We start from the raw sequence: 22,855 nt of genomic DNA on the forward strand, positions 1-22,855 counted from the left end.
CTCCCATCCCCAGCTGTTCATTTTGCCATCCCCTCCTTTCTCTTCCCATTCAAGGTTTGTGCAGAGGCTACTGGAAAAAAAGGAAGGAGGAAAAAATGCAGCTGCAGGTAGGAAGTCCCCTAGCCCAGCTTTAGGATCACTGTCACACAGGAGCATTTGCTTCCCAGGGTGGGGACAACATGGCCAACCAGCCATGCCACTGGAGTGCAGAAGTGATGGTTCATTTTACTGCAGGGCCAACACAGCACCCAGGCACACTCAGTGGCTGTAAATTTTAAGTTGGCTGCTGAGTCAGCCCCACTGACTTCAGCTACTCCAATGAAGGAACAACTGCTGGTTGTATTCAGGGTAGCATTTCTGGGGTGTTTTTTTCCCCCCTAGAAAAAAACTGTGACCTGTAATTACACAGCAGTACAAATAACTGTAGAAGCAGAAGGCATAAGAAAACACAGAAAACAGCTGTAACACAGTGTGTGATACACATTATCTCAGAATACACTTTATCTCAGAACTTCAAAATACTGAAGAAAATACTTAACTAAAAGCCAAAATTAATGGACAGTGAAGCAGTTTTATTTAAAAAAATAATCTTCTTTCCCACAACCCATGTTTCTATTGCAATGCAACATTTTATCATCAAAAAGTCCTTCCCGGGGACTTACAGTAGCAAGGGTGTACAAGTTGGGGAAGGTTTTCGTAGGGTAGACAGGTCTCATGTAAGGAGAATGTGTTCCACAGGATCCTGAAAAATCAATAGCGAATGCAAACATTAGGAAGTGAAGTTCTCAGACATGAAAAACAAAAGTAGAGGAAGTTATTTGCTGTGACTAAGAATGCTGCAGCAACTGGTTAAATTTTAACCAATTTAAATGAACATTCTTCTGCAAAACAGTAGTAAAAATCCACTCACTCTTTGTACTTCAAAACAAACAACAGAATTAAGCAGCCAGAGGTCTACAGAACCAGCTACATTATAAAAGACTGTCTTCCTGTAAGAGTTAACCTCCTTCCTGAGTTCACAGTCATTGGAAGTACCTTGCTAAGTAAAACAAGATGAGAAAAAAAGTAGGCTAATTTCAAGCGACTTATACTAAAGCTGTAGTTTCACAATGGGCTTTGGCCACAGCTCCCCAGATGGCTACACAAACCAAGCAAACACGTTTCAAGGGTCTGGGCACACACACAAATTACCATGCTGGACTGAGAAGCTCAGAGAGGCTTTGCAGTCAGGGCTCCACTAACCCGGGTGGCTGCCTCCCCCCCCAGAGGCAAGTGCAGGGCTGATCATCACTGGGGCTGTGATAAGGGGTTACCAATTCTGAGCTGTGTTCCCCAAAGCAGCAGCTCTCTCCCCACTCTGATTGCTGCGCACTGCTTAAGCCAGGCTGCTTTCAAGCCACCAGTTGAGATACCATCTAAACCAAGGGGGACTTCTGCCATTTCATTTTAATGGAAAAAGCCTAAATCTTCGTTAGACCTTTCACAGTCAGAGAGGCCCTGCTCTTGGTGCAGCCTTTCTATCCACCAGTTCCACACTGACTTCTTTTGTTCAATGAACAACGAAAACACTGGGCTGCAAGAGACTGTCTTTCACTTACTGGAAGAAAACAGATGTACTCACTCAGTTTTTCAATATTGGGCATGACCTTGTTCCCTTTCTTCATATATGATGCACGGAAGCCATCAACAGAGAAGATGATCAAAGGAGGACGAACAAAGCTAAAAACAAAACAGCAGCAGTATAAGGCAGCATTTCAAAATATTTTATTATTTTTTTTAGTTTCCACTTGCTCACTGACGCTCCAGACAATCTAAAGTACAGTTACTGCATATGCTATAGATCTGCATTTTTTTGCTTACTTAACAGATCAGCACAAACTTGTAATCTTCATGCTTAGTGACACCCAGTGTTCGCTCAGTCAGTGAAAGGACTGAGCTCTGACATAGAAGACATCTTCCTTGAGCAGCTAAAAGCACATAGCCCAAAAAGGCAAGTGCTCATAGGAAATGGAAGAAAAACATTATGCATGAGTACCCAGCCTAGCATACAATCTATAGATTAAAACCACATCTCATGACAGCTGATCTTCTCACAAAAAAACCCCATGTGGCATTTTGAGTGAGTTCTGTGAGACAGAGCTCATTCTCACATACTAATATGACAGTATTTAATGTTATTTTATTATATTTGTTACTGCTACTCTGCCAAGCAGGCAGAGGTGTGTCCTGGACAAACACTTGGGCTTTTAATGTTAGTCTCCTGCTGTGGGGGTAAGCAGCCATCACTGTCACCAGGAGAAGCAGGAGCTCCTGTCTCCTCCAAACTACCCTTCTAATAGCACAGACTGAGCTGCAATGCAACACAGCACCTAAGCAGATTATTATTACCTTTAAGCATAATAGTGAGCCAACTGGTTTAAAAAATACTTCCTTTCTCAATGTTATTCATGTGTTCAAATACCTCCCTAAGTCCACCTTGTATCCCATTGATTTAGAAATCCTTTCATTTAGGAAGAGAACACTAAAAGTACAAAATTCAATTTAAAAAAAAGGCCTCAGAAGTGTTCACTTTTGGCTCAGCCTGAATTTTACTGAAATCAGAAAGACCTAAACCTTTCTACTGATTTCAAGGGAGTTTGATTGCTTTCACTATTCAGGGAAGTAAAGCAGGCAAACCCATCAGCAGGTGATCAAAGACCAAGAGGAATTCAAGCCCACATACCATACGCTACTACTCATCTGGCTGCTCAAAGGGAAATGCATTACAACATTATCAGCATCACTGTACAAATGGTGAAGCTCAGGAAAGCATCCAGCCCACAGCCATGCAGTCTGCATGACAGGGCCAGTGCAGAAAAGTGGTGATCAGAGGTCCTGGGCAGAGCCCAGGGGCCATTGGCCTTGCTGCCATTGCTGCTACATTTGACTTTGCAGTTGCATGCAAAACACTTACCCTGCTGGACATTCAGGAGTCTTTATCTCTTCACAGTCATCATCCACCCAGTGGGTTTCTCCTACCAGAAAAGTCACATTGGAGTTGCAACAAAAAAAAAAATCTGTGGACACAGCTACAGGTTTCACAGGAAATGTCAAAAAAAAAAAAGTAGCCTAGCTCCAGTTAATGGACTGTCTTGCCATAGTTCCTCTGAGTAATGAGCAGGTCTTTTCACAAAGCCAAACACATGGTCCAGTTACATTCTATCCAAGAAGAACATTCAAACTTCCACTCTTAGGAGCAGCTCTTAAAACTGGAGTTAAAAGTGTCCTCTTGACCACAGGAGACAGCGGTAACGCCTTAGGCCCAGCGGGCATCTATTTTGATTTTTTTATTTTTGATCTGTCAAAAAGCAGGTACTGCAGCTTCTGGCTGTGAATTCCCACCCCCCCTCCATGAGCCGATTCAGCTGGCCAAAGACACAAGACAAAATTCATTCTGGGGAAGAAAAACAACCCTAAATAGTTTCCAGCTGGTTTAGAAAGCTGATCAGGTGAGACTCAGACACCGCTAAAAAGAAAGTATTAATACGCTTTCAGAGCTAGATTACTTAAAATTACTTTATTTAATGGACTATTTTCTTAAGGTTTTCACTGCTGAATCCTGACTATAGAGTGGTTCATGACTTGCACTTTCACAGGTCAATTGAAAAACAAGTTATTAGCTAATGAGGCTTGCTTCCTGAACCTGGCACTATTAAAGGAACTATAGTTCAATTAAAAGGACAAAACAAAAAGCGCCATAGAAAAGATCTGCAGGAAATTTGTTCTGCAGCAATTCCAGCTGACCATGACAGGAGGTGAAGGGACAATTTCCAAGGCAAAAAAAGTAATCCAACACACTATCCTCAGATAGGCAAAGGCATGAACAAAGAGGAAACACTGTTCTCACATCAGACTTACTCCCATCAGAGTGCCAGGGTCGTTGAGATCATTCATTATTAGCCAATTAAACAAAGATTATGTACATTGAGGCTGGAGACATGTAAATTCCTCTGTCTTGACCCTTGTATGAGGGAGCTTACAAAAAAAGGCACAAAATGAAAATTATACTAGTATTTAAGTGGCCACAGCCTTGGGTTTGTTTGGGAAGTGGAAGAACAATCTATGGGAACTTGCTGGAAGTTACTTCATTTGAATTTCCAGTTCAAGTAAAGAAGAAAGTAAGTCAGAGTATAGATCTAGACTATTAACATTTTCTGAATATATGAGGTTGGCCAAAATGATGTGGAACAAAAAATTTCAAACTGTAACCCTTCCATCAGTAAAGTTAATGAATGCAAACAATGAAGAACTAGCTGAGATACCAACATAAGAACCTGTAAAGCTCTTTACCAAGGGTCAAAAGACCTGCTCTGAATGGGAGGCATATTATACAAGGCAGGACATGCTCCAAGAGATTGGGTTAGAGGATGAAAATTAAGCTTTCACAGCCTATCCACCCACATCAATGCAGGCCATACTGTTGCCACAGTGTGTCTAGAAGGTGGCACAGTCATGCTGAACCCAACATGTCATCTGAAGCCTGTGCCACCCACCTGAGAAATACAGCCCTTGCGTTCTCACAAACCCTCTCCCACAAAAAAACAAATCCTACAGGTGTTAGGCCAAGTAGTTTGAGCAGCAGCTTTTGTGGTGGGGGTGGAGTGAGGTCTTTGAGGTGGAGATAACATATCTAGGAATGCTCCATTCTTTTGGAGAACATCAGATATCCCTGCTTTCCCTGTGATGCAGACATGCATCTGAACACTTTTATGTTTTGCTTTTAATGCTTCTTCATGCACTCACACCTTCTCTATAAGGTAAACTCTTTCTACTGTCGACACATTACAAGTATTCACCTCTGCTAGTGCCCAAAAGATTGCAAGTGTAATCCACATTCTTCCCCTCTCCTCCCAAAAATCAGAACTAAGCAAGGAGAGGGTTCCTTCTTTAGAAGAAAATTCTACACCCACAGGGCTGTCTGGTATCAGGTTCGGAAAGATAAGAGGTAGAAAGACCAAAGTCGTACCTTTACAAATGACTTGGTAATTAGTACAACAATCTCCTCTACTTAAGCAGTCTTCAGAGCAGTGACAAGCATTGTCATCATTCCTGGTTTCTCCACATCGGTCTTTGGTACATTCCCAGCCCCGAGCTAAAATATTCACAAGGTTAAGCAAGAATGAGAGATTATAATCAAAACAAAAAGTACTCACTCAAGCCATAAGGACAACACTCTAGTTGTTAAAGTTGGATGTAAAAGTTTATGGCCCCATTTTAGTGATTTCAGAATCTCTGAAGTAGGCATGTCAGCCAGAAACAAAAGACCCTCGTGTCCTGCAGGTGCAGGAGGGATTTTCCACCCACATACAAGTGCTACCCTCAGGTACTGTACTCCAGGCTTTGTACAACCCGAATGCCAGAAAAATTCTGGAAAGGAGAAAAGAAAAATAAATAGTAGGGTCCGGAGCACAAACTAAGAATTCTGATGTTTCTCAGGTAATCAATTTTTTTCCTCCCAAATATTTGAGTCCCCAGTTCAACCCAAGGGAAATAATAGAAAGTTGAACAGGGCACATTTAAATACAAACTGATGCTTTACTCCCACCAGTTCCTCACCCATAGAGGGAGATTCAGCACCAGCTGCAAAGTCATAAGAACAGGAGCTGCTCTTCAAGGAAAAGCCTGACACGGCTGCTGTAAAACACTCATGCTCTTCTCATCTTGAGAATAATTTAGGATCTACGGGTCTGATTAAAGTAGGGTGCTCTCTCAAGGGCAGTACTTTGCTAGACTTTGAAATAGGGCCTAAGGATGTAAGCATATGGTTTCCATGTACTGGCACAACCACTAATATCAGAAAGACACACCATATCAGAGCAATGTCTTTTACCCCCTTTTCTCCTCCATTTAGGTATTTTCAGTATAAATAATATTTAGAGATTTTACATGCGATAATTGCCTCAATAAAAGCAGCATTTATTAAGGGACTATATGACAATTTACACAAAAGTTCCAAGGGCTATGCAAGGACTATCCATACACATGTGGACATGTTGCCCTGTGGACAGGACACTGAGGAACTAGAAATCTGCCCTTTGGCAGCAAACATCTTGCATTGTACTGAAAGTCTTCAAAAAGAGTCACTCTATCTGCAGTAATTTACACCAGGGGCAAAACAGCATCAGCCTATAATTCAGAATTTTCTGGCCTGGAACCAAAGTAGTTTTTCATACTGGATTAGCTCACAATATTTTGGTACCAAGCTATTAAAATGATATAACCATAAACAGAACTGAGGAAGTCAGGACTTTCAAGCATGGCACATCCATGGGCAATTGTATTTTTAATCATTAGACTTCTCTTCTGGCTGCTTAATAAGTGTAATTCTTTGATAATGCAAGAAAATGTTTAATGACAAAAGTAGAAGGCACCTGTGTCAACTCTGCCCATTGTGCAAGCAGCCAAGGAGATGGATACAATTTGTAATTCAAATGCACTATGTTAGGAAGTAAAACATAACTCATGGCCCTTTTTGAAGTTTTCCTTGCCTACTACTCATGAAAAAAACTGAAAGAATATGAACCCAGTGCTATTTTTCCCTTCTCCAGGGTCCAGTGAATCTAAGTCAAACATTTTTACCAGTGTGTTATATGCAACCTGACATCTGGAAATCAGAGTCTGGACACCAAGCTCAGCCTGTCACCTGCAGCTTGCCCTGAGAGGACCTGCACAGCTTCAACACCCCCAGCTTCAGGGGAACCTTCATGAGTAACTGTACTGCACAGCCTACAAGGAAGCATGAATTGCTCCAATATTGCCACTTGGGAGAAAAAAGGATGGCTGACACAGAATGACACTTTCAGCCTTTACTATAGTTCTTTTCATTGTAACCTGGAAGTCAGACTGGTGCCTGAATGTTGACTTGCTTTTGAGTATCTGAAGATCTACTTTTCATGTAGTATGAAGAGCACCCCGGCTTTTCCTGCCCTGAAAACCATGGCTGGTGCCCAGCCAGCAGTGAGGAGCAATAGGCGCACATCCCTAGTGCTCCTTAAAGGAAACGTGGGCTGCATTTTAAGCTGAGCTGAGCCTGCCTAGCAAGGTGAGGAGCAGAGGAGATGCATGTTATGGCAGGGAGTGCTGGTACATCGTGGCAGGTTCCCACTGCTGGCACAAGCCAAGGACAAGCAGCACAGGACAGGAGACCCATCGTACCTGTCTTTAAGCATAACTCATCAAAGTCGAAGCAGCAGCTGTTGTAGCTCTTGCACAGGTTGTCACAACGGCAGCCAGGAGGCTCTGCCTCTTGAAGTTCAAAGCATCTGTTTTTGCAGGAGCCAGAGGTACTGATCCAGGGGGAATCTGACAGGACTGTGTGGAACAAGAAACAGGGCAACATCCGTGAGGCCAGAAGTGGTGGGATGGATGGGTGGCTCAGCCCTGAGCCACTTGGATGAGCAAAACCTTGGCTGCCTGCTATGGGGAAAGGAAAGGAGCGGAGAGAGTAGAAGGGTTGCTTGAAGAGATAAAGAGGAAAAATAAAAAGAACAAATTCCAAAAAGGTTGCTTTTTTTGGAGAGGGGGGAGGGGAAAAAAGTGAGGGGAAAAAAACAAAGGAGGAAGAAGCAGCATGCTGTGATAATGTCCTGCATAGAAACAGCCTTGGGTTTACCTCTGTAACAATCAAGAGATCATTAGCAGAAATGTATTGAAGTCTTCAAGGCCCCATTCCAGGAGCTGAAGCTATTCCTCAGAAGCAGACCTTTGTTTTCAGAAACCAAGTGACATTTTCATGGCTGGCTGGGCAGTTTGCATAGGAAAGGACTGTAATTAACCCACATGCAGTCAGCAGGACTTGGTTTGCTATAGTGGAAGGTGCCAAATCAATGTCAAGTGTGAAAGAACCCTATAAGATGCTCTACAAATTATTGTAGAGACAAAGTAAGACTTTTTGGTGGGCTCCTACAGAGCTTTTAATTATAAAAAAATAATAAAATACAAAAGTCTGTAAGTAATCAATATATTTGATGTGTATAACATAATGCAGGACTGCCAGTCTGAAAACCATGAATAATGTATTAGACTTCAATAATCTATTAGTAAGGGGCCTTTACTGTCCAAGATGATAGGTACTTCACTGATCTTTTCTCTAAGGTTACTATTTTATACACTTCATAAATTTTATACTTTTTTTCTATAAGATAATACTACATAGGAGCAGAAAAATGTTGTGCTACTCTCCAGGGTTAATGGTATTTTATGGAATAAAATACTAAATATATGTTAATCTTTAAAAACTGAGGTGTTCCAAGAAAAATTTCACAATGCCTTTTATTTCTTGAGAGACCTATTAAAATTAAGTCTTTGAAATTGTCTTGAGGTTTGTCTTCTTTTAGACCATGGTTTCATTTTGGTTTCAGCAAACCACACCATGATTAGTAGTATGATTTTAAGAGGACAGATGCAATGGCTCTTTTGAGAAACAGTTGCTCTGATCCTGCGTATTTTTCCCCCTTCTCTTTTAAATAGCTGAAAGTTTAGTTTCCATATAAAACTAGGGAAAATCTCTTCCTAAACAAGATGGCATTATCCCAACAGCATGAGAATGAATGGAAATAAAGATGAAGGGGAAGTTTGGAGGTGACACTGCAGTAGCTGATGTCTCATGAACTCCCATCCTGGGACTACTGCTCCACCAACTCCCTTGGGGTGGCACTAGCACTGGTGGGACACCAGCATAAACCACAAACCTGGCAGCCAGTCAACCCTGCAGCAATATAATGGGCAAGAAAACCAAACCTACCATGGCTGCAGTCATGGATCATGGCAGTGGCAAGGCACATTCACATGACTGCTGGAGAAGGTAGTAGTAGACAACTATGTCTTTCTCTGCTTTTGTGTTTTGTTTTGTTGGTTTTTTTTCAGTCAGGTCAGTAATGAGCAGAGCAAGTAACATCATATGCAGAGTGAAGTCTCATTCCATAGGTACATACCCTACTAGCATGCCTTTAGTGAACCATCAATATTTTGGCCATCCGGAGTTCCAAGGAGCCAAAGGTTGTATATTTATGCTGGCAACACACACATCAGCATTTTCTTTGCTGACAAAAGGCCACAAAACTATGTCAGAAATTAATCACACGAGAATTATTTCAAAACATGCTAATACTTAGATCTTCAGTTCTATGAAGTCATGTTCCTTATTCTTAATGACAGCTGCTTCCTGCCAAATGCTTCTGAAAAATCTGTTGCTAAAGAATATTTCCATGTTATTTAACCTCTGATTTCCTTTTTGGAAGCTAGGTAATAGATAACCACAAATCCAGTAAGCTGCACATCAATGTTGTTAGTACCAGCACACACTATATATCCCTTACACTGGCATTGCCCTCTTCATTTCAAAGGAATGGGAGCGAGATAATTTCAGAATGTCAAACAACACACTGTCAGAAGGCATTTAGGAAAGAAAAGGTGTAAATTTGACTGCAGATTACATAAGGGACAAAGCCCAGTGCAGCTCAAGAATGTCTTTCTGTCGTAAAGAGCAGCTCATTTGTCAGGAAACCGTTGGAATAAATTGCCCACAGAGGCTGTGCAATCTATGATCCTGGAGATTTTGAAGAAGAGGTTAGATCAAGATCTGCCAGCAGCAATTCAGTAATAACTGACCAGGTCTGAGGTTATAGAGAAACTCTGCATAGCTGTTCAAGATTCCCTCCAGCTCCATGTTCTGTAACTGCAAGTAGGGTTTCCATTTCTCATAAGAAAAATTTCACACATCTACCTTGTCTGTTATTTTTCACATCTGTTGACAACTGCATTATTACTGATGTGAAAAATTATCCCAAATTGAAGTCACACCTCCTGAGTCAGTGTAAGACACTTTCCATATAGCAACATAAAAGAGTACTTGGTTTCATTTTTCTGCTCTCTGAATACATTAAGATCGTTTCTTTGTTCATCACACATGACCTTGCCTTTGCAGCCAGACTATGATTTTCAGGTCGTGCACAATGCCTTGACATGGGTATTGGTGCATGCACAATAGTTTGAAAATATATCAGAAGCTCCATCCCTGGTGAGCATTTTCAAAGTAACAGAAACCCCTGTACAGAACAAACTTACACCATTTCAAAATCCATCTCAAAATTCCTTGCCTCCCATCACAGCTCCTGCAATTAGATTGTGCAGCAAGCAAAGGAACCTCAACATGAAGATCCTCTCCTCCTTATGTAATACATAAAACTCTTCATATCCTTTTCCATGCATTTTTTATTTTTATTTTGGCCAACTAAGCTTAAAACAATGATCTAAGGATTGTCTCATGTCATAAATTACAGAGAAAAGCTACATAGGGCAACAGTGTCTTTCTAATTCAGTTCATGGAGGTTTTTACATTTCCATTGTAAAGGCATTATATCAATCTTGGAGAGTGCCACATCAAACTACTTGCTCTGATTAAGTTCTTTTAAAAATCCACTCTGTTTACTGACAGTAGTATTTAATCCATAGGACTTAGACATTACAGATGTGCATTCACAGTCATTACAGAAAGGACCAACTAGTAAAAATTTGCCATTTTTGATCCTACAGATCAAACCTACATGGATCAACAAAATACCTATACAAAACATCCAGAGCACCAGTTCTGCTACATAATGTTCAATTATGAACTCGCATTTCATTTCTGCAGAATGTCATTGCAATAAGTAACATTTCAATGAAAAGTCAAAGTAAAAAATACATCCTAACTGTTCCAATACAAGAAAAATTCAGTCCATTTTCAATGACACAGTTAAAAATCCAGTGAGAAGGAATAGGAATAACTCTGTTTCTCCTTCCAAAATTTAACCTATCATCCTATTACAACTGAGGAACAGGTTTCAAGAGACTACTGAGGCCATTTGCCCTGGAAGTGCTTACAAAGATGTCTAGAAAGCTCATAATACAAATAACTTACAAGGACAAAGTGGTAAGACAATGGGAACCTTGTTTCTCTGATGTCTTTTAGAAATCTTAAGTAAAAAAAAAATTCTCTTAAATAATTTGTTAGGTAAAAATATTAAACATCTCAAATGTATAAAGGCTTACATATCTGTACACTGTAAAAAGAGAAAAAGGGGAGGATTAGGCTTTATGGTACTTCTCTGACATGCATTTGTAAGGGACCAGGAAACAAACCCATGTTTTTTTTGACTTGTAGAGTTCTATGCTACATGAAAATTGAAATTTGCTTTCAGTCATGGCATAACTTCAGAGAAGTAACAAATTGGTCTATGCTATAATCACTGGTAACAGGAGTGTTTTGTCAATCCAAAATAATTAACTCTAAACCCCAAGAAACTTAGAAATATATAAGCAAAGGCAGAGTGAAGTTGAAAAAGAATTTATACTAATCTTTTATTCTGGATATTTCATTGCATTAGACTTCTGATCAAGTACAACTGAAAGTCATACAATTGGGAGAGCCTAAACAGGTTCTTTGATCACAGAAATTTTAGTTTTAAAAAAAGCACCTTGCCCATGTAAGTTTTCACTTTCTCCTTTAGAAAGCTGTGACTATAATATTCTATTATTTGCTATCACATCCTTTTTTGTTTGTTTGTTTGTTGTTACTGCAATAGAAACAACCAATCTGCTTCAATTCCAGGTGCTGGTCCAATCCTACCTCTAAGCAAATTCTCAGTAGACTCCAAAGTTCCCGATCTCCCGTCCTGTTTCAAGAGACCCTGTATTTCTTCCCACTTCCCTGGAATGCTGCTGAACCTCCTGCTATTTGGAGCAGCCCTCAGCTAGTGATCCCAGCCCTGGTGGCGTTGAACAGTGCTGGTTGGCTCAGCAAGGTTGGCACTGATGAGCTGCAATGGGTCCTCAACATCAGACCTTTGGGACTTCAGTAAAAATCAGTTGAGCAGCTCTGCTCTGGAGCCTACATAGTCACCAGAGAATGCAAAGCAACTGGCAGTCAGGTGTTGAGGACATGAATGCAAATCCTTCACATCACTGTTACACACTTTGCAACTACTCTACAGTTAATGTAGATATATAAAAATAGAATTTTTTTTTTCCAGGTAATTTTTTTACTGTTATATAAAGATCAAAAGCCACAGCTGCTATCTTTTTGATTATTGAAAATGCCTCTGCTCAGTCATCAGCAGCCCTGATTGTGGCTGTGATTAGACACCAATTCTTGTGAAAGACGGGGGAGAGAAGGACACATATACATTAAGAGGAACACAACAAACTCTGACCATGGTGGACAGTTTTGTAATTAAATTTCTCAAGCTACAACTACAGACATTGCGAATTAAACCCTTTCACTTCAGTTATATTAACTAGCTCTAAGTCAATGACCAAAGGTTTCCTTTCTCCTGCCAAAGGAAGGAACAGAGACACAAGTCAAGTCTACTTAAAATAAATACATATATATGTGTGTGTGTGTATATATACACACTAATTTTCAATGTTATATATTTTTCTAGTTGGGCTATGCTTGAGCTCACAAAACCCTGTACTGCCCCAGAACACAAACAACAGTCCCTTCTGTGACATGTTCTTGCTTTCCTCCAACGATAAAAGTACGAGGTGAAAGAAGAGCAGAGGACTCGGGGGCAGCATGTCTGTGCCCAGGCAGGACCGGAACACCTGCTCTCCTCTCCCCAGCCCTCTCTGCTGTCAGATGTCTGCCGTCTACTGTTCACAAACCAGCATGACCTCAGGAGCCGCAGAAATCCCAAAAGCTTTTCTCACCAGCCCCTCTTGAAACCATTAATCAAGTTTCTAGAAACCACTTCAATCGCTACCAAAATGAAACCAGTACCCTTAAACCCATCGGGGAGTATCTCTTAGCTCTAGAAGGAAACTGAGGAGCACAAAACATAGCAAATGTTATGCAGGAGCTGATGAGACTGGTCTCTTAGAGACTGTCAGTGCTCAGTCCTAAAATAAGCTAGATTTTCCATAGTCACATGCACACAGAGCAAAAGTTTAAGTAAATAGGAGACCTATAGGTGAGTCCCAAAGGTCAACTGACTCGGGCTCAGTGAGTTATTTATTCTTCTCTATATCCTAGAGGGAAAAGGAACAAGCAAACTACTGTTTCACAGTAGGACTGGTTTTTAGCCACAGAATATAACATAAAGGTATCGTGATGTATGATTTATGTCCGTTACTGTACCTGAAACTGGGCCCTCATCCCATTCTTCAGATCTCCTAAATCGATTTGTTGTAAATCCCATGCAGACATTTACTCCAAAGGCAAAAACAAATAAAGATATAACCTGCAAAAGTAAAACAGCAAAGTAAGCAAACTGCGCAAAAAAACCAGGACTTTTGAGGTAGGAACATTACAATTAAAGGGGCAGAGATGGTCCTCTGTACATTCAAGCTCCCCAGCTCTCCAGTTCCCATCACTGGAGCTGCAGCTGACAGCGTCACCGTTGGAGAGTAACACAAACCAGAAGGGGTTTATGAATAAAACATCTCTTTCTGAAGCTGAAACGCTCCTTTTTGTAGGAACTTATTCAGGAGAGACGGGCTGCTCCTCCTCTAAAAGCAAACATGCTTCTCTCCTCCCCTACCTGGTGCGAGTGGACGCAGCCCTTCTGAGCCATACTAGAGAATTCTTGAAAAGCCGGGGCAGCACCGTCGCCTTTTCTTTATAGTGAGTGCGGAGCTCTGGTTGCTCTGGGAGTTCGGGCTATTAGCTACAAGTAATCCCACCTGGTGAGGTTGACAGTCTCGTGTGATTTGTCCAGGGGGTGATTTCATCATGTTTCACTCACAAATCGCAGCTCTGAGTGCAAGAAGCTCCAGGCATCATCCCTCTCTGTGCCCTCCCCCAAACACACACACACACACACACACACACACACACACACACACACACACACACACACACACACACACACACGCTTTTATGTGGTTTCCTCTGGCAAAGCGGGGCTTTCTGATGTTGCTGCGGCCAATCGCTGCTCCTGCTCATTTTATTCTCCTCGCAAAAGTAACATGGTTAAAAGAGAAACCAAATGCGTCTCCATCTGGCTCGGAGAAGAAGCGGGAGGGAACCTCACTCAGGACTGCGGAGTGAAAATACCCCGGTGCCACCATCAAATGTCACCCAGCCTGGCAGGGCAGCGGGCTCGGTGCACGGGGGGCCTCGCAGCTCATGACCTTGCGACGGCCGGGTGGGTTTTGGGAGCTCAAGCACCCATCTCATTCTCCAAGGGTGCTCCTGGAGTTTCTAACTGCGTTGCAGAGTGGAGTTCCCCCCGCCCCCCTCTCCCAAAAACCCCTTCAGAACAGGGGGTTGTTGTTTAATGCCTGTGCTGCTGTGGCGGTGCAGGCTCGGATCGATGGAAAGGCAAGCAGTTTTATCTGAATAGCTGGAAACCGCAGACTTCCAGAAAGGAACTGACATGTTCCCTCTGCCCCACATTTTTCCATTCTCATTAACAATAACAGAAAGCTCGGCTGTTTGGATAAGCGCTTCTATTTACAAATCGAATTGTAAGACTGAGCAGAATTAGGGTTCAAATCAGTAGATACAATTTTATTTGCCAAGGCAAATTATTTACCAGTGTACTTTGCCACTTTTTTTTCCCTGATGAAAGCTTCTTTCATTAAAGTGTTTACTAACAATTACATTTAAAGGGACAGAGTCAAGGTTTGTGAGTCCTCGGGGAGAGCTTCTCTTGGGACCTGTCCCATGTTCTGTACTGGCATTCAGAAGCACAGTACAGTTTTCTTGCGATATATTAAACATGTATAATTTTGAGCTGTGTTTAGAGGTACCTTTTACCTGCTGCAATCTCTCTCCTTCCCACCGTGTAGCTTTACAGGACAGAGCTAAAAATCTTCCTCTTTGCAACCCACACCTTATCAGCCGGCCAGCCTTTGCTAGGAGCTGATCCTTTTTTAATGCAATTTCTGAACCAAAAGTGGCTCTATTGTGCAGCTGCATCTTTGCACTGTAAGCCTCGGGGAAATGTAATTAGCCTGAAAAGATGTACATCTTAGCTATGCCAGGACATTGTTTTCCTCTCCTTGCACAGACCAGGACTGCAAAAATACAAACCCCATGTTCTAATGTTCACTTAATCACTAGCTTAGCTGAAACAGAAATGGGATACAATAGGCAATATTTTTCTAACAAAAAAACCAACAACAAACCACAACAACAACCTATGCATAGAGGTCTAGAAAAAAAGTAATCACCAAAATGTTTATTAGCTGCTCCTATAAAGCTATTCCACTTAGCCTCTGGTATATCCTGTGGTTAAACAACTTCACTCCCAAGCACTAAGTAAGTGCAGCAATATGTGACAGCAGCAGAAGGGAAACCAAAGGTGTCACTAATAAAATGGTTCAACAGTGTTCCCTGTGTATCCCAGCTGATGAAGTTCATGATTTCATGAGCAAAACATGGGAATCAGCAGCTGTCCTTCAGCTTGGTTCCCTCAAGTCACCAAGTGACCCAGGCAAAACACAACTGAATTTTCAAATCTGATGGCCAATTTTGAGTGCCCAGGCTCATTTTGAGAGATGCTGAGCCTTTGCTGTTCCTGTATCTTCCTAACACTCTGGTGCTTGGTTCTTCTGACAGAAAGTTCCTACAAAAGTTAAAAATGACCACCCAGAAAAATAAAGCAAGAAACAAAACCAAAAAATACAGCATCATGGCTGACTTCTACTGATTTGAAAAGATATAATTCATTTTTCCATTAATGTAACCTCTGAAGCTTGTAAACTACACAGTTTCACATGAACGGAACTCATTTTGGGTTTCCTGATCCATGCTACAAGTACATTATATTAATTAACTCCCTTTGTAATATCTTTTAGAACTATAGATGATGATGACTCTGAAACTGCTAATCTTTTTCATATGTGTTATGTAAGACACATTTTCCAGTAGCTCTGAACTGACCATATATTCAGAAGCACCATCATCTTTTTGTCACAAGGGTTCTGCCTGAAGCCATGTCACAGATGCACAAGGAACTTATTAGCACAAAGAAACTCTAATGATTTTGTTCAAGCCAAATTCCACTGCTGGGATCACTAGCAAGTAACCTTTTAGCAATTAATTGCCATTTTACTCATGAGAATAGGAAAGACTAGAGCTAAAATAATGTATTGCTGGCCACTGCAGTGGTTTAGAGCAAGTTCTAGTGCTTAAATGAAACACATTAAAAAAGATTTTTAACAAGATCAACAGAATATTAAGTATCTCTTCATCAGTTATTGTGCATAAGAATTGGCTTTTGGGTCTTGTGGCTTGTATGATTATTTCGATTGTTGTAACTCCTGATGCAAAACTTCCAACCAGCCACTAGGTGACACTTTCTATGAGAAGTTCATGCTGTAGCTTTTCCACAGGTACAAGGATTTCTGTTCCGCTAGTGTATGGAGTTAACGTAAGAAGGGCTGTATTTACAGTCTTATATAAACCTGTTTTTTTCTTGAGCAGTTTTTTTAAATGAGAAAAGAAAATGCAGAGCCATCGAGTATATTGACTAAGTCGGATGTTGGGGATGGAGTGGGCTCTGAAGAAATTAGGTCTTTAGTACTCATCTCTGCTTTGCACTGCTGGATGCAGCCACATCAGGGGGGGCAGGGTCAGAGCTTCCATATGTGTGACAGCAGCATGAATGTGAGAAAATTGAAGGACTTCTCCAAGGTGTCCTAGACCTCTTGCCCTAAAAAACACAGCTTTCACATATAGTTGTGGCCACAAAAATCAGTCAGGTACATAAAAAAGCAATTTCAAAGAACAAAACCTTTTGATAAATTATAGAAATTCAAGAAGTGTCCACATCAAGCCTTCTCAGATATAAGTACTGTGAAACCAAATAACTTCCAGCAGCCAAAGTGAACATGGGAAGATGTGGGTACCTTGCTGAAAAAACACTGAGACTTTTTAGCAAAACCAAAGAGGCACAACTAAGAAGAAGAGCTGCTTCCTGTGTATAATGGACCTTAAGTCATATTTTTATAGGACTTTCTAGATCAAAACCAAATATCTTTGGCACTCAACCAGAGCAGTAACTGATAAAAAAGACAGAGAAGGAAGGGAAGGTAAGTGTGTGAGAGCAAGAACAGCAAAGCCAGCCAGAGTCAGCAGTCTGATGATAAAAAGAGAGGAGAGAAGAGTAAGAGCCAGTGCAGGAGGGCAATGAACTGTGATGAGCAGTCCCTCAGCAGAGTTCAGCCCAGGATCCAGGCTACAGCCACATACCAGAACTCAGAAACATGATTGCACAGCCTGGGTATGCAAGAAAAAATGAACAAGAGTTGCTGAAGGATGAGGGACCTATATCTGCTCAGCTTCTAAGAGTAACACTGAAGACTGCAAAATAGGGTCACTGAGAAGTCCTCTTTACCTGATGGAGGCAAAACACTCCAGCAAGTCAGAGATTTCAAATGGCTGGCAAGCTGGCTTGGAAAAAAAAAATTATGAACTGATCATAAAGGTTAAGAGAGGACACAAATGTTTGCACAGATGCATTAAAGGGGCAGGCAGGGTATAGAGAATAAGGAGCTATTAGTATAGACAAGGGTCAGACTGTCCCTTCCTTGGGTTTTAGCACGTGTTATGAGAGTTGCAGCAGCTTCTACAAGTATCATTTATTCTTACACATTTAAAAGCTGCATTTTGTCAAGGAGGCAATTTCCCTGGCAGGGAGCACAGGACCAACTACTGAGGAGCTGCATCACCATGCCCACTGCTACTCCATGAGACTGGAAAGACCCACAAACCAGGCTGTGCTCATGAAAAGTACACTCTCCTCACCACAGTGCCTCAATACACCACCCACAGCACCCTGAGGCTTGAAGAACAGGCACCAATGATCTGTCTGCTCATCACAGCTTCAGAGGAAAGGTATGCAAAGTACAGTGGCTGGTGCACTGAGAGGAGTGTGCTGAGGATGTCTTTCTTGGCCAGAAATATCTACAAAGGGCTGCCAGACCCTCAGGGACAATCATGGACAAAGTCTTCAAAATTGCAGTTTGCTGCAGCCCTACCCCCTGAGGCACCAAATGCCTCAGGCACCTGTAGGCCCACAAACGTTGCTGAGCACGTAACACCTGCAGGGTTCACAGGGCTGGGAGGTGAGCACCCAGATCCAGCCTAAACCTCACGAAGAACGACAAGCAAAGCACGTCGCATTGCTTCTCACCTCACCCTCCTGTAAGTGCTCTCCAAGATGGCTACCAAACCATGTCCTGCACAAAATACAGTTGCATCAGGTGCACCTTCAGGTTCACTTGTCTGAAACGGAGCCTACATGCTCTGCCTACCCAGAGAGAGAAGAGGGACTACCAGCCAAGGGAGGCTCAGAGTCCCAGTGTCTGCTTTACACATGTAAAACATCCGTATACTCACTGAGATGAGGACTGGAATCCAGGTGGTTAGCCTGGTTAAAAAAAAGACATCATGCAGTACAGGAATAAACTTTTCCATGTCAGATACTGAAGCTTTGGTGATAAATGAGGGGTGTCAAATTGGTGAGAGCACTGCAGCTCCTGAAGTTGTCATGATCATAAAATCATAGAATGGTTTGGGTTGTAAGGAACTTTAAAGATGACTTAGTTCCACACCCCACCCCCAGCATGAGCAGGAACACCTTCCACTAGAGCAGGTTGCTCAAAACCCCATCAAACCTGGCCTTGAACACTTCTAGGCAGGGGGCTGTGGAGGAGCCTCAGCACAAGCACATCCTACACACGTGATCACCATTTGTGTCCACATACAAGCAAAGCAGGATTTATAAGCAAGGTCATCACTTTTGTCAGAGCAGCTAGGTTAGCTGGAAAAAGGAGAACATTTTCACTGATCTGAGTAAAGCTTTGTGTGCCTGAATACCTGCCTCTCTTCTCCCAGCAGTACTACAGCTAAGAGACTAGCTTCTCCAACACAGGGTATTACACCTTTCCCAGACCTTCAGGATAAGCCCACTCCACTAAGGTGTCTTCCACTGGCTGCTGGAGAATCTCTGATCCAGCACCTGGAGCTCCTCCTCCCTTCCTTCTTTGGGATCATGGTGTTTGCTGCAGGGCTGTTTCTCAGCACTTTTCCCTCACTCCTCACTACCTGCACACTGCTTTTTACCCATTCTTCAATATGTCTTCTGAGGTGCCACCACCTTGGCTCTGGGGCTCAGCTGTGCCCCGTGGTGGGTCTGTTGGATCTGGCTGGAACCGTTTGGAACCAGCTGGAACCGGCTGTGTCTGGCATAGAACAGCCCTGGTCTCTCCTCACAGAGGCAGCCCCACAGCCCCTCCCCAGCACCTGGGCAAAGACTCCCAATACATACGACAGTAACAGCATTAGCACTAGTCCAACATGTAAACCCTTCATCATCTTCAAAGAAACTATCATTTTCCCAGTTCAGTTTCTGGACAATATTATTAATATTATGAAGCAGCACTGGTACTTCGCTAAAATCCACTGAGTTCGGAACTGTATGTCTTAAAATAATCATATCTTAAAAGTCTAGCACGCTTTAGAATGAAAACTGTTTCAAGATGAAAAATCACTTCTTCATTGAGGGGATGAAAGAGTGAAACATGGAGCCAAAGAGCCCATATGTGTTGTTAATGCAGCCATACTTGCCATGCAAGGACAAGTATGTCTTCAGGTCCTCATCCTTGCTTTCCACTGTTTGACACGGTGACAGGTATCACAGGTCCACATCAATGACTTTATAACATCTTTTTGAAAGAGCTGTAGACTTCAGTGGTGTGAAAATCACCCACCTACCCCTGACAGTAGTCTAGAGGTCTCAAAGGCCTTGCATGTTACATTGTGTGTGTCACACAGAATCACTGTCAATTTATTTGAATTTTACAAGTGATGCAACCTATCCTGTCCCATGAAAACCATAGCCCTTTAGAAACAATTAGTTAAAGCTAAAAGAGAAAACAAGGCAAGACAAAACACTCTCAAAACCAAAAAAATAGAGCAAAGATGTGAAAGCTACTTAAAGACACAATAAAGCAGGTTTTCTAAGACTTCAAATAACGTTCCTAGTTTCTTTGCATGGATGAATATCCTTTACCATGTTTGAACCTTTCTCAGTAGAATATTAGCTTTCCATTTCCTGGGTTTATAAAATTTCCTGTGGGGACTTCTGCAGCAATTCTGCAACATATCTCTCCTACTTCATCACATTTACCCTGAGCCCAAACTCTCTTTTGGCACACTTTTCAAGCTCAAGGCTTGGTTATGATTAAAAAATTTCCAAGTGCTAATCTCTTCCCTACAAGTGAAATGTGGATATAATTAATACTGTTTTGTTTACTTTGAGTTTGTTTTCTTTGCCAAATAAGAGTTTCTCTTTGGTTGGTTTAAATCTTGTTTTAATGTTTTTGGCACTTGGATCAAACAAAGAAGTATTTTAATTAATATTTTTCTTCTCATTAATCTAAAAAACCCTGGCATTTTCTAAATAGCAAAACCCTATTTGATTGCAGTTTAAAGAGATATGTCACTAGGAATATTGTTCTCAGCTTGCCTGCAGTTCAGGCTGTGGACATCCATGCTCTGCAGCACTGATAGTTCTTCTGGGATCAGGCTGGAAATGGGATTTCCTTACAGCAAACAGGGATGTGCCTTCAGGGGGGCACATTTTCCTCCTGTTTCTATGTGCAAGGAGGCAGGCATCTCAGGACTGAAGAACTGGCTGCTGCTATGGTGACCTAGAGGTGTCTGTACCTATGAAAGCTTTTTTGGCACAGTAAAGGACTGCATCAACATTGGACAGGCTGTAGCAGTGTTGTAGTTAAAAACAAAACAAAACAACATAACAAAAAAAAGCTGAGGGCCTTTCTGGGCTTGAACCTACTTCACATGAACACAAACCTGATTCAAATGTGGAGCTATTTTAGTTGCATAGGGACTGCAAGACTGCACAACTGAATGCAAGCAGTCCCACATAAAGAGAGGGAAATCCTCCATTTTAAAATAATCCTGAAGAAATCAGGACATCTTTTTCATATGTCCTCTGCAAAAGAAAAATAGCAATTGTTACAAGCTGCCTAAACTGCCTGATCTGATTCACTGAGTGGCCCCATAGCACTTAAGCAGAGGAGGATGCAGTACAAACTGCACAAGCTTCTGCCCAAAGAAAAATGCTTGCAGTGAGGACACTGCTGACCCTGTCACAGACTTAGTCCTGTCTGCAACCCTTTTTGGGGGGGTATCTCAAAGTCGAAAGACACATTACAGCCATTGGGATGGGCAAGGTATTTGAATACCTCGGAAATAACTGGATTTTCTGCTCTTTTCCTTCAGAATAGAAATACAACCAGCAAGTAGATTACACATATCACGCATCTACCAGCAGCCCAGGTAGACTGGTTACTCCTTGCCATGACTTCCACCCTTCTCACCCCAAACAACCAACCATTCCTAGGTCCACAGTGTGAGTCAAAACAGGTCAAAAAATTCCCTTCCTTTCAAAGGTTTTGCAGTTGGATGAGTTTCCTGGTCCTTAGCTCTGGAAGAACCACGTCTGAGAGGTTCAGCGAGCTGCAAACTGCTTCTGCTCCTGAACCCCAAGCTGGGTACTGGGAACAAGCAGCATCCCATGGCCAGGGAAGTGGGGGGCAGAGCACAAACAAGCTCTTTTCTTCCCCCTCCACTTGCTGCTCCCAGGGCTGCAGTGTCACCACAGCATAAGCTCAACTCGCCGCATTTCTTAGCATGCATCTGCTGCTGCCTGTTTTAATGGCAAAGCACAAAAGCCTAAAACAATTGCATATTACTTTTTAGGTCATTTCAGACAGATGGGCCACTTTCCAAGCATCACAAATTTTCCTAAGTGGAACAGTGTCACCACCACTTTAGTTGAATGCCAGCTTTTTTTTTTTTTTCTGATCGTAGCTGAGTGCAAAGATGACAAATGTAAGTACAAAGAGGAAAACATCCTGTTGGAATAGTACTCCCTGTTTTCTCCATGTGAGAAAAGTATAAGTGACATTTCAACAACACAACAATGTGATCTATTGCTGTTTGTTTTGGTTTTTTTTAAACCCATATCATATATTAGTAACTGAACTAATTTCAAGCTCTGCAGGAATGCAGTATAAAAAAACTAAGGAAAGTGATGGAAATAAAAATATGCAGCTCTGTGCTAGCCTGGGTTTGCATAAGGATTATCAGGGTTTTTTAAAAAATGTAAATACTTTTTTGGCATAAAACTTTGAAAAGAAAGAAAGAATAATATTTTTTTAATTGATTAAACAAATAGACAGTAGGGAAATTCTGGTCACTTAAATATTAATGAATTTCTTCAATATTTGAAAGCAAATAATTCTACTGAGTTTTCTTTTGTTTAATTAATCTTTTTTTTTCATCTAGCAATACAAGATTTTCAGAAAGAAACAGTTTTTTGTGTAATGACTGCTTACTGCTGTAAAATAAAAGCAGCTCTGCTTTGCTCAGCCTTCACACAAGGCTCCCTCCCTCAGCCGCCGAGTAAATCTTTTTCACAGCAGCCAAGACTAAAGTCAGCCTGAAGTTACATTTGTTGAAATTTCTCAGGGCAGGGACAGATGTTTTTGGGTGCCCACAGAAAGCCTGCAAAGCAGCTGGAGCTATTTAATTGAGCATGCTTTCCCTGTCTAGAGCTGCCCCTTCCCCAAAGTGCTGCAATCAAATGCCTTTGAAGGACACAACAGATCCAACAACACTGAGGCTACAAAGAGTAGCCATTGTCCTCATTTTCCATATCCCACCATGGTCACCTGCTGCAGGTACCAGACCCCAGCTGGAGGATGAGGCTGCCTTTGCCTCTTCTCACCATTCCAGTCAGCAGACTGACATACCAAACTGTGGACTGGAGGAACCAGTGGGGTGGCAATTTGTTAC

At 41.8% G+C, this 22,855-nt stretch overlaps 1 protein-coding gene across 4 annotated transcripts in view; it reads right to left on the reverse strand.

Moving 5' to 3' along the window:
• ENPP2 (ectonucleotide pyrophosphatase/phosphodiesterase 2) overlaps nucleotides 1-22,855 on the reverse strand; it is a 75,039-nt gene that overhangs the window by 47,490 nt on the left and 4,694 nt on the right. Inside the window, exons 1-7 of one of the 4 annotated variants that reach the window (XM_051609771.1) lie at nucleotides 13,560-13,821; nucleotides 13,157-13,259; nucleotides 7,195-7,350; nucleotides 5,006-5,131; nucleotides 2,954-3,014; nucleotides 1,622-1,719; nucleotides 663-742 (exon numbers count right to left, since the gene is read on the reverse strand). In XM_051609771.1, the coding sequence (XP_051465731.1) occupies nucleotides 663-742; nucleotides 1,622-1,719; nucleotides 2,954-3,014; nucleotides 5,006-5,131; nucleotides 7,195-7,350; nucleotides 13,157-13,259; nucleotides 13,560-13,592 (657 nt within the window). In that variant the 5' untranslated portion in view covers nucleotides 13,593-13,821. Of the gene's footprint in view, nucleotides 1-662; nucleotides 743-1,621; nucleotides 1,720-2,953; nucleotides 3,015-5,005; nucleotides 5,132-7,194; nucleotides 7,351-13,156; nucleotides 13,260-13,359; nucleotides 13,405-13,559; nucleotides 13,822-22,855 lie in introns of those variants that run through there. The other 3 variants (XM_051609775.1, XM_051609773.1, XM_051609774.1) reach the window with 3 other exon arrangements.

The sequence above is a fragment of the Apus apus genome, chromosome 2 (genome assembly GCF_020740795.1).
Source record: "Apus apus isolate bApuApu2 chromosome 2, bApuApu2.pri.cur, whole genome shotgun sequence".
Classification (NCBI taxonomy): domain Eukaryota; kingdom Metazoa; phylum Chordata; class Aves; order Apodiformes; family Apodidae; genus Apus; species Apus apus.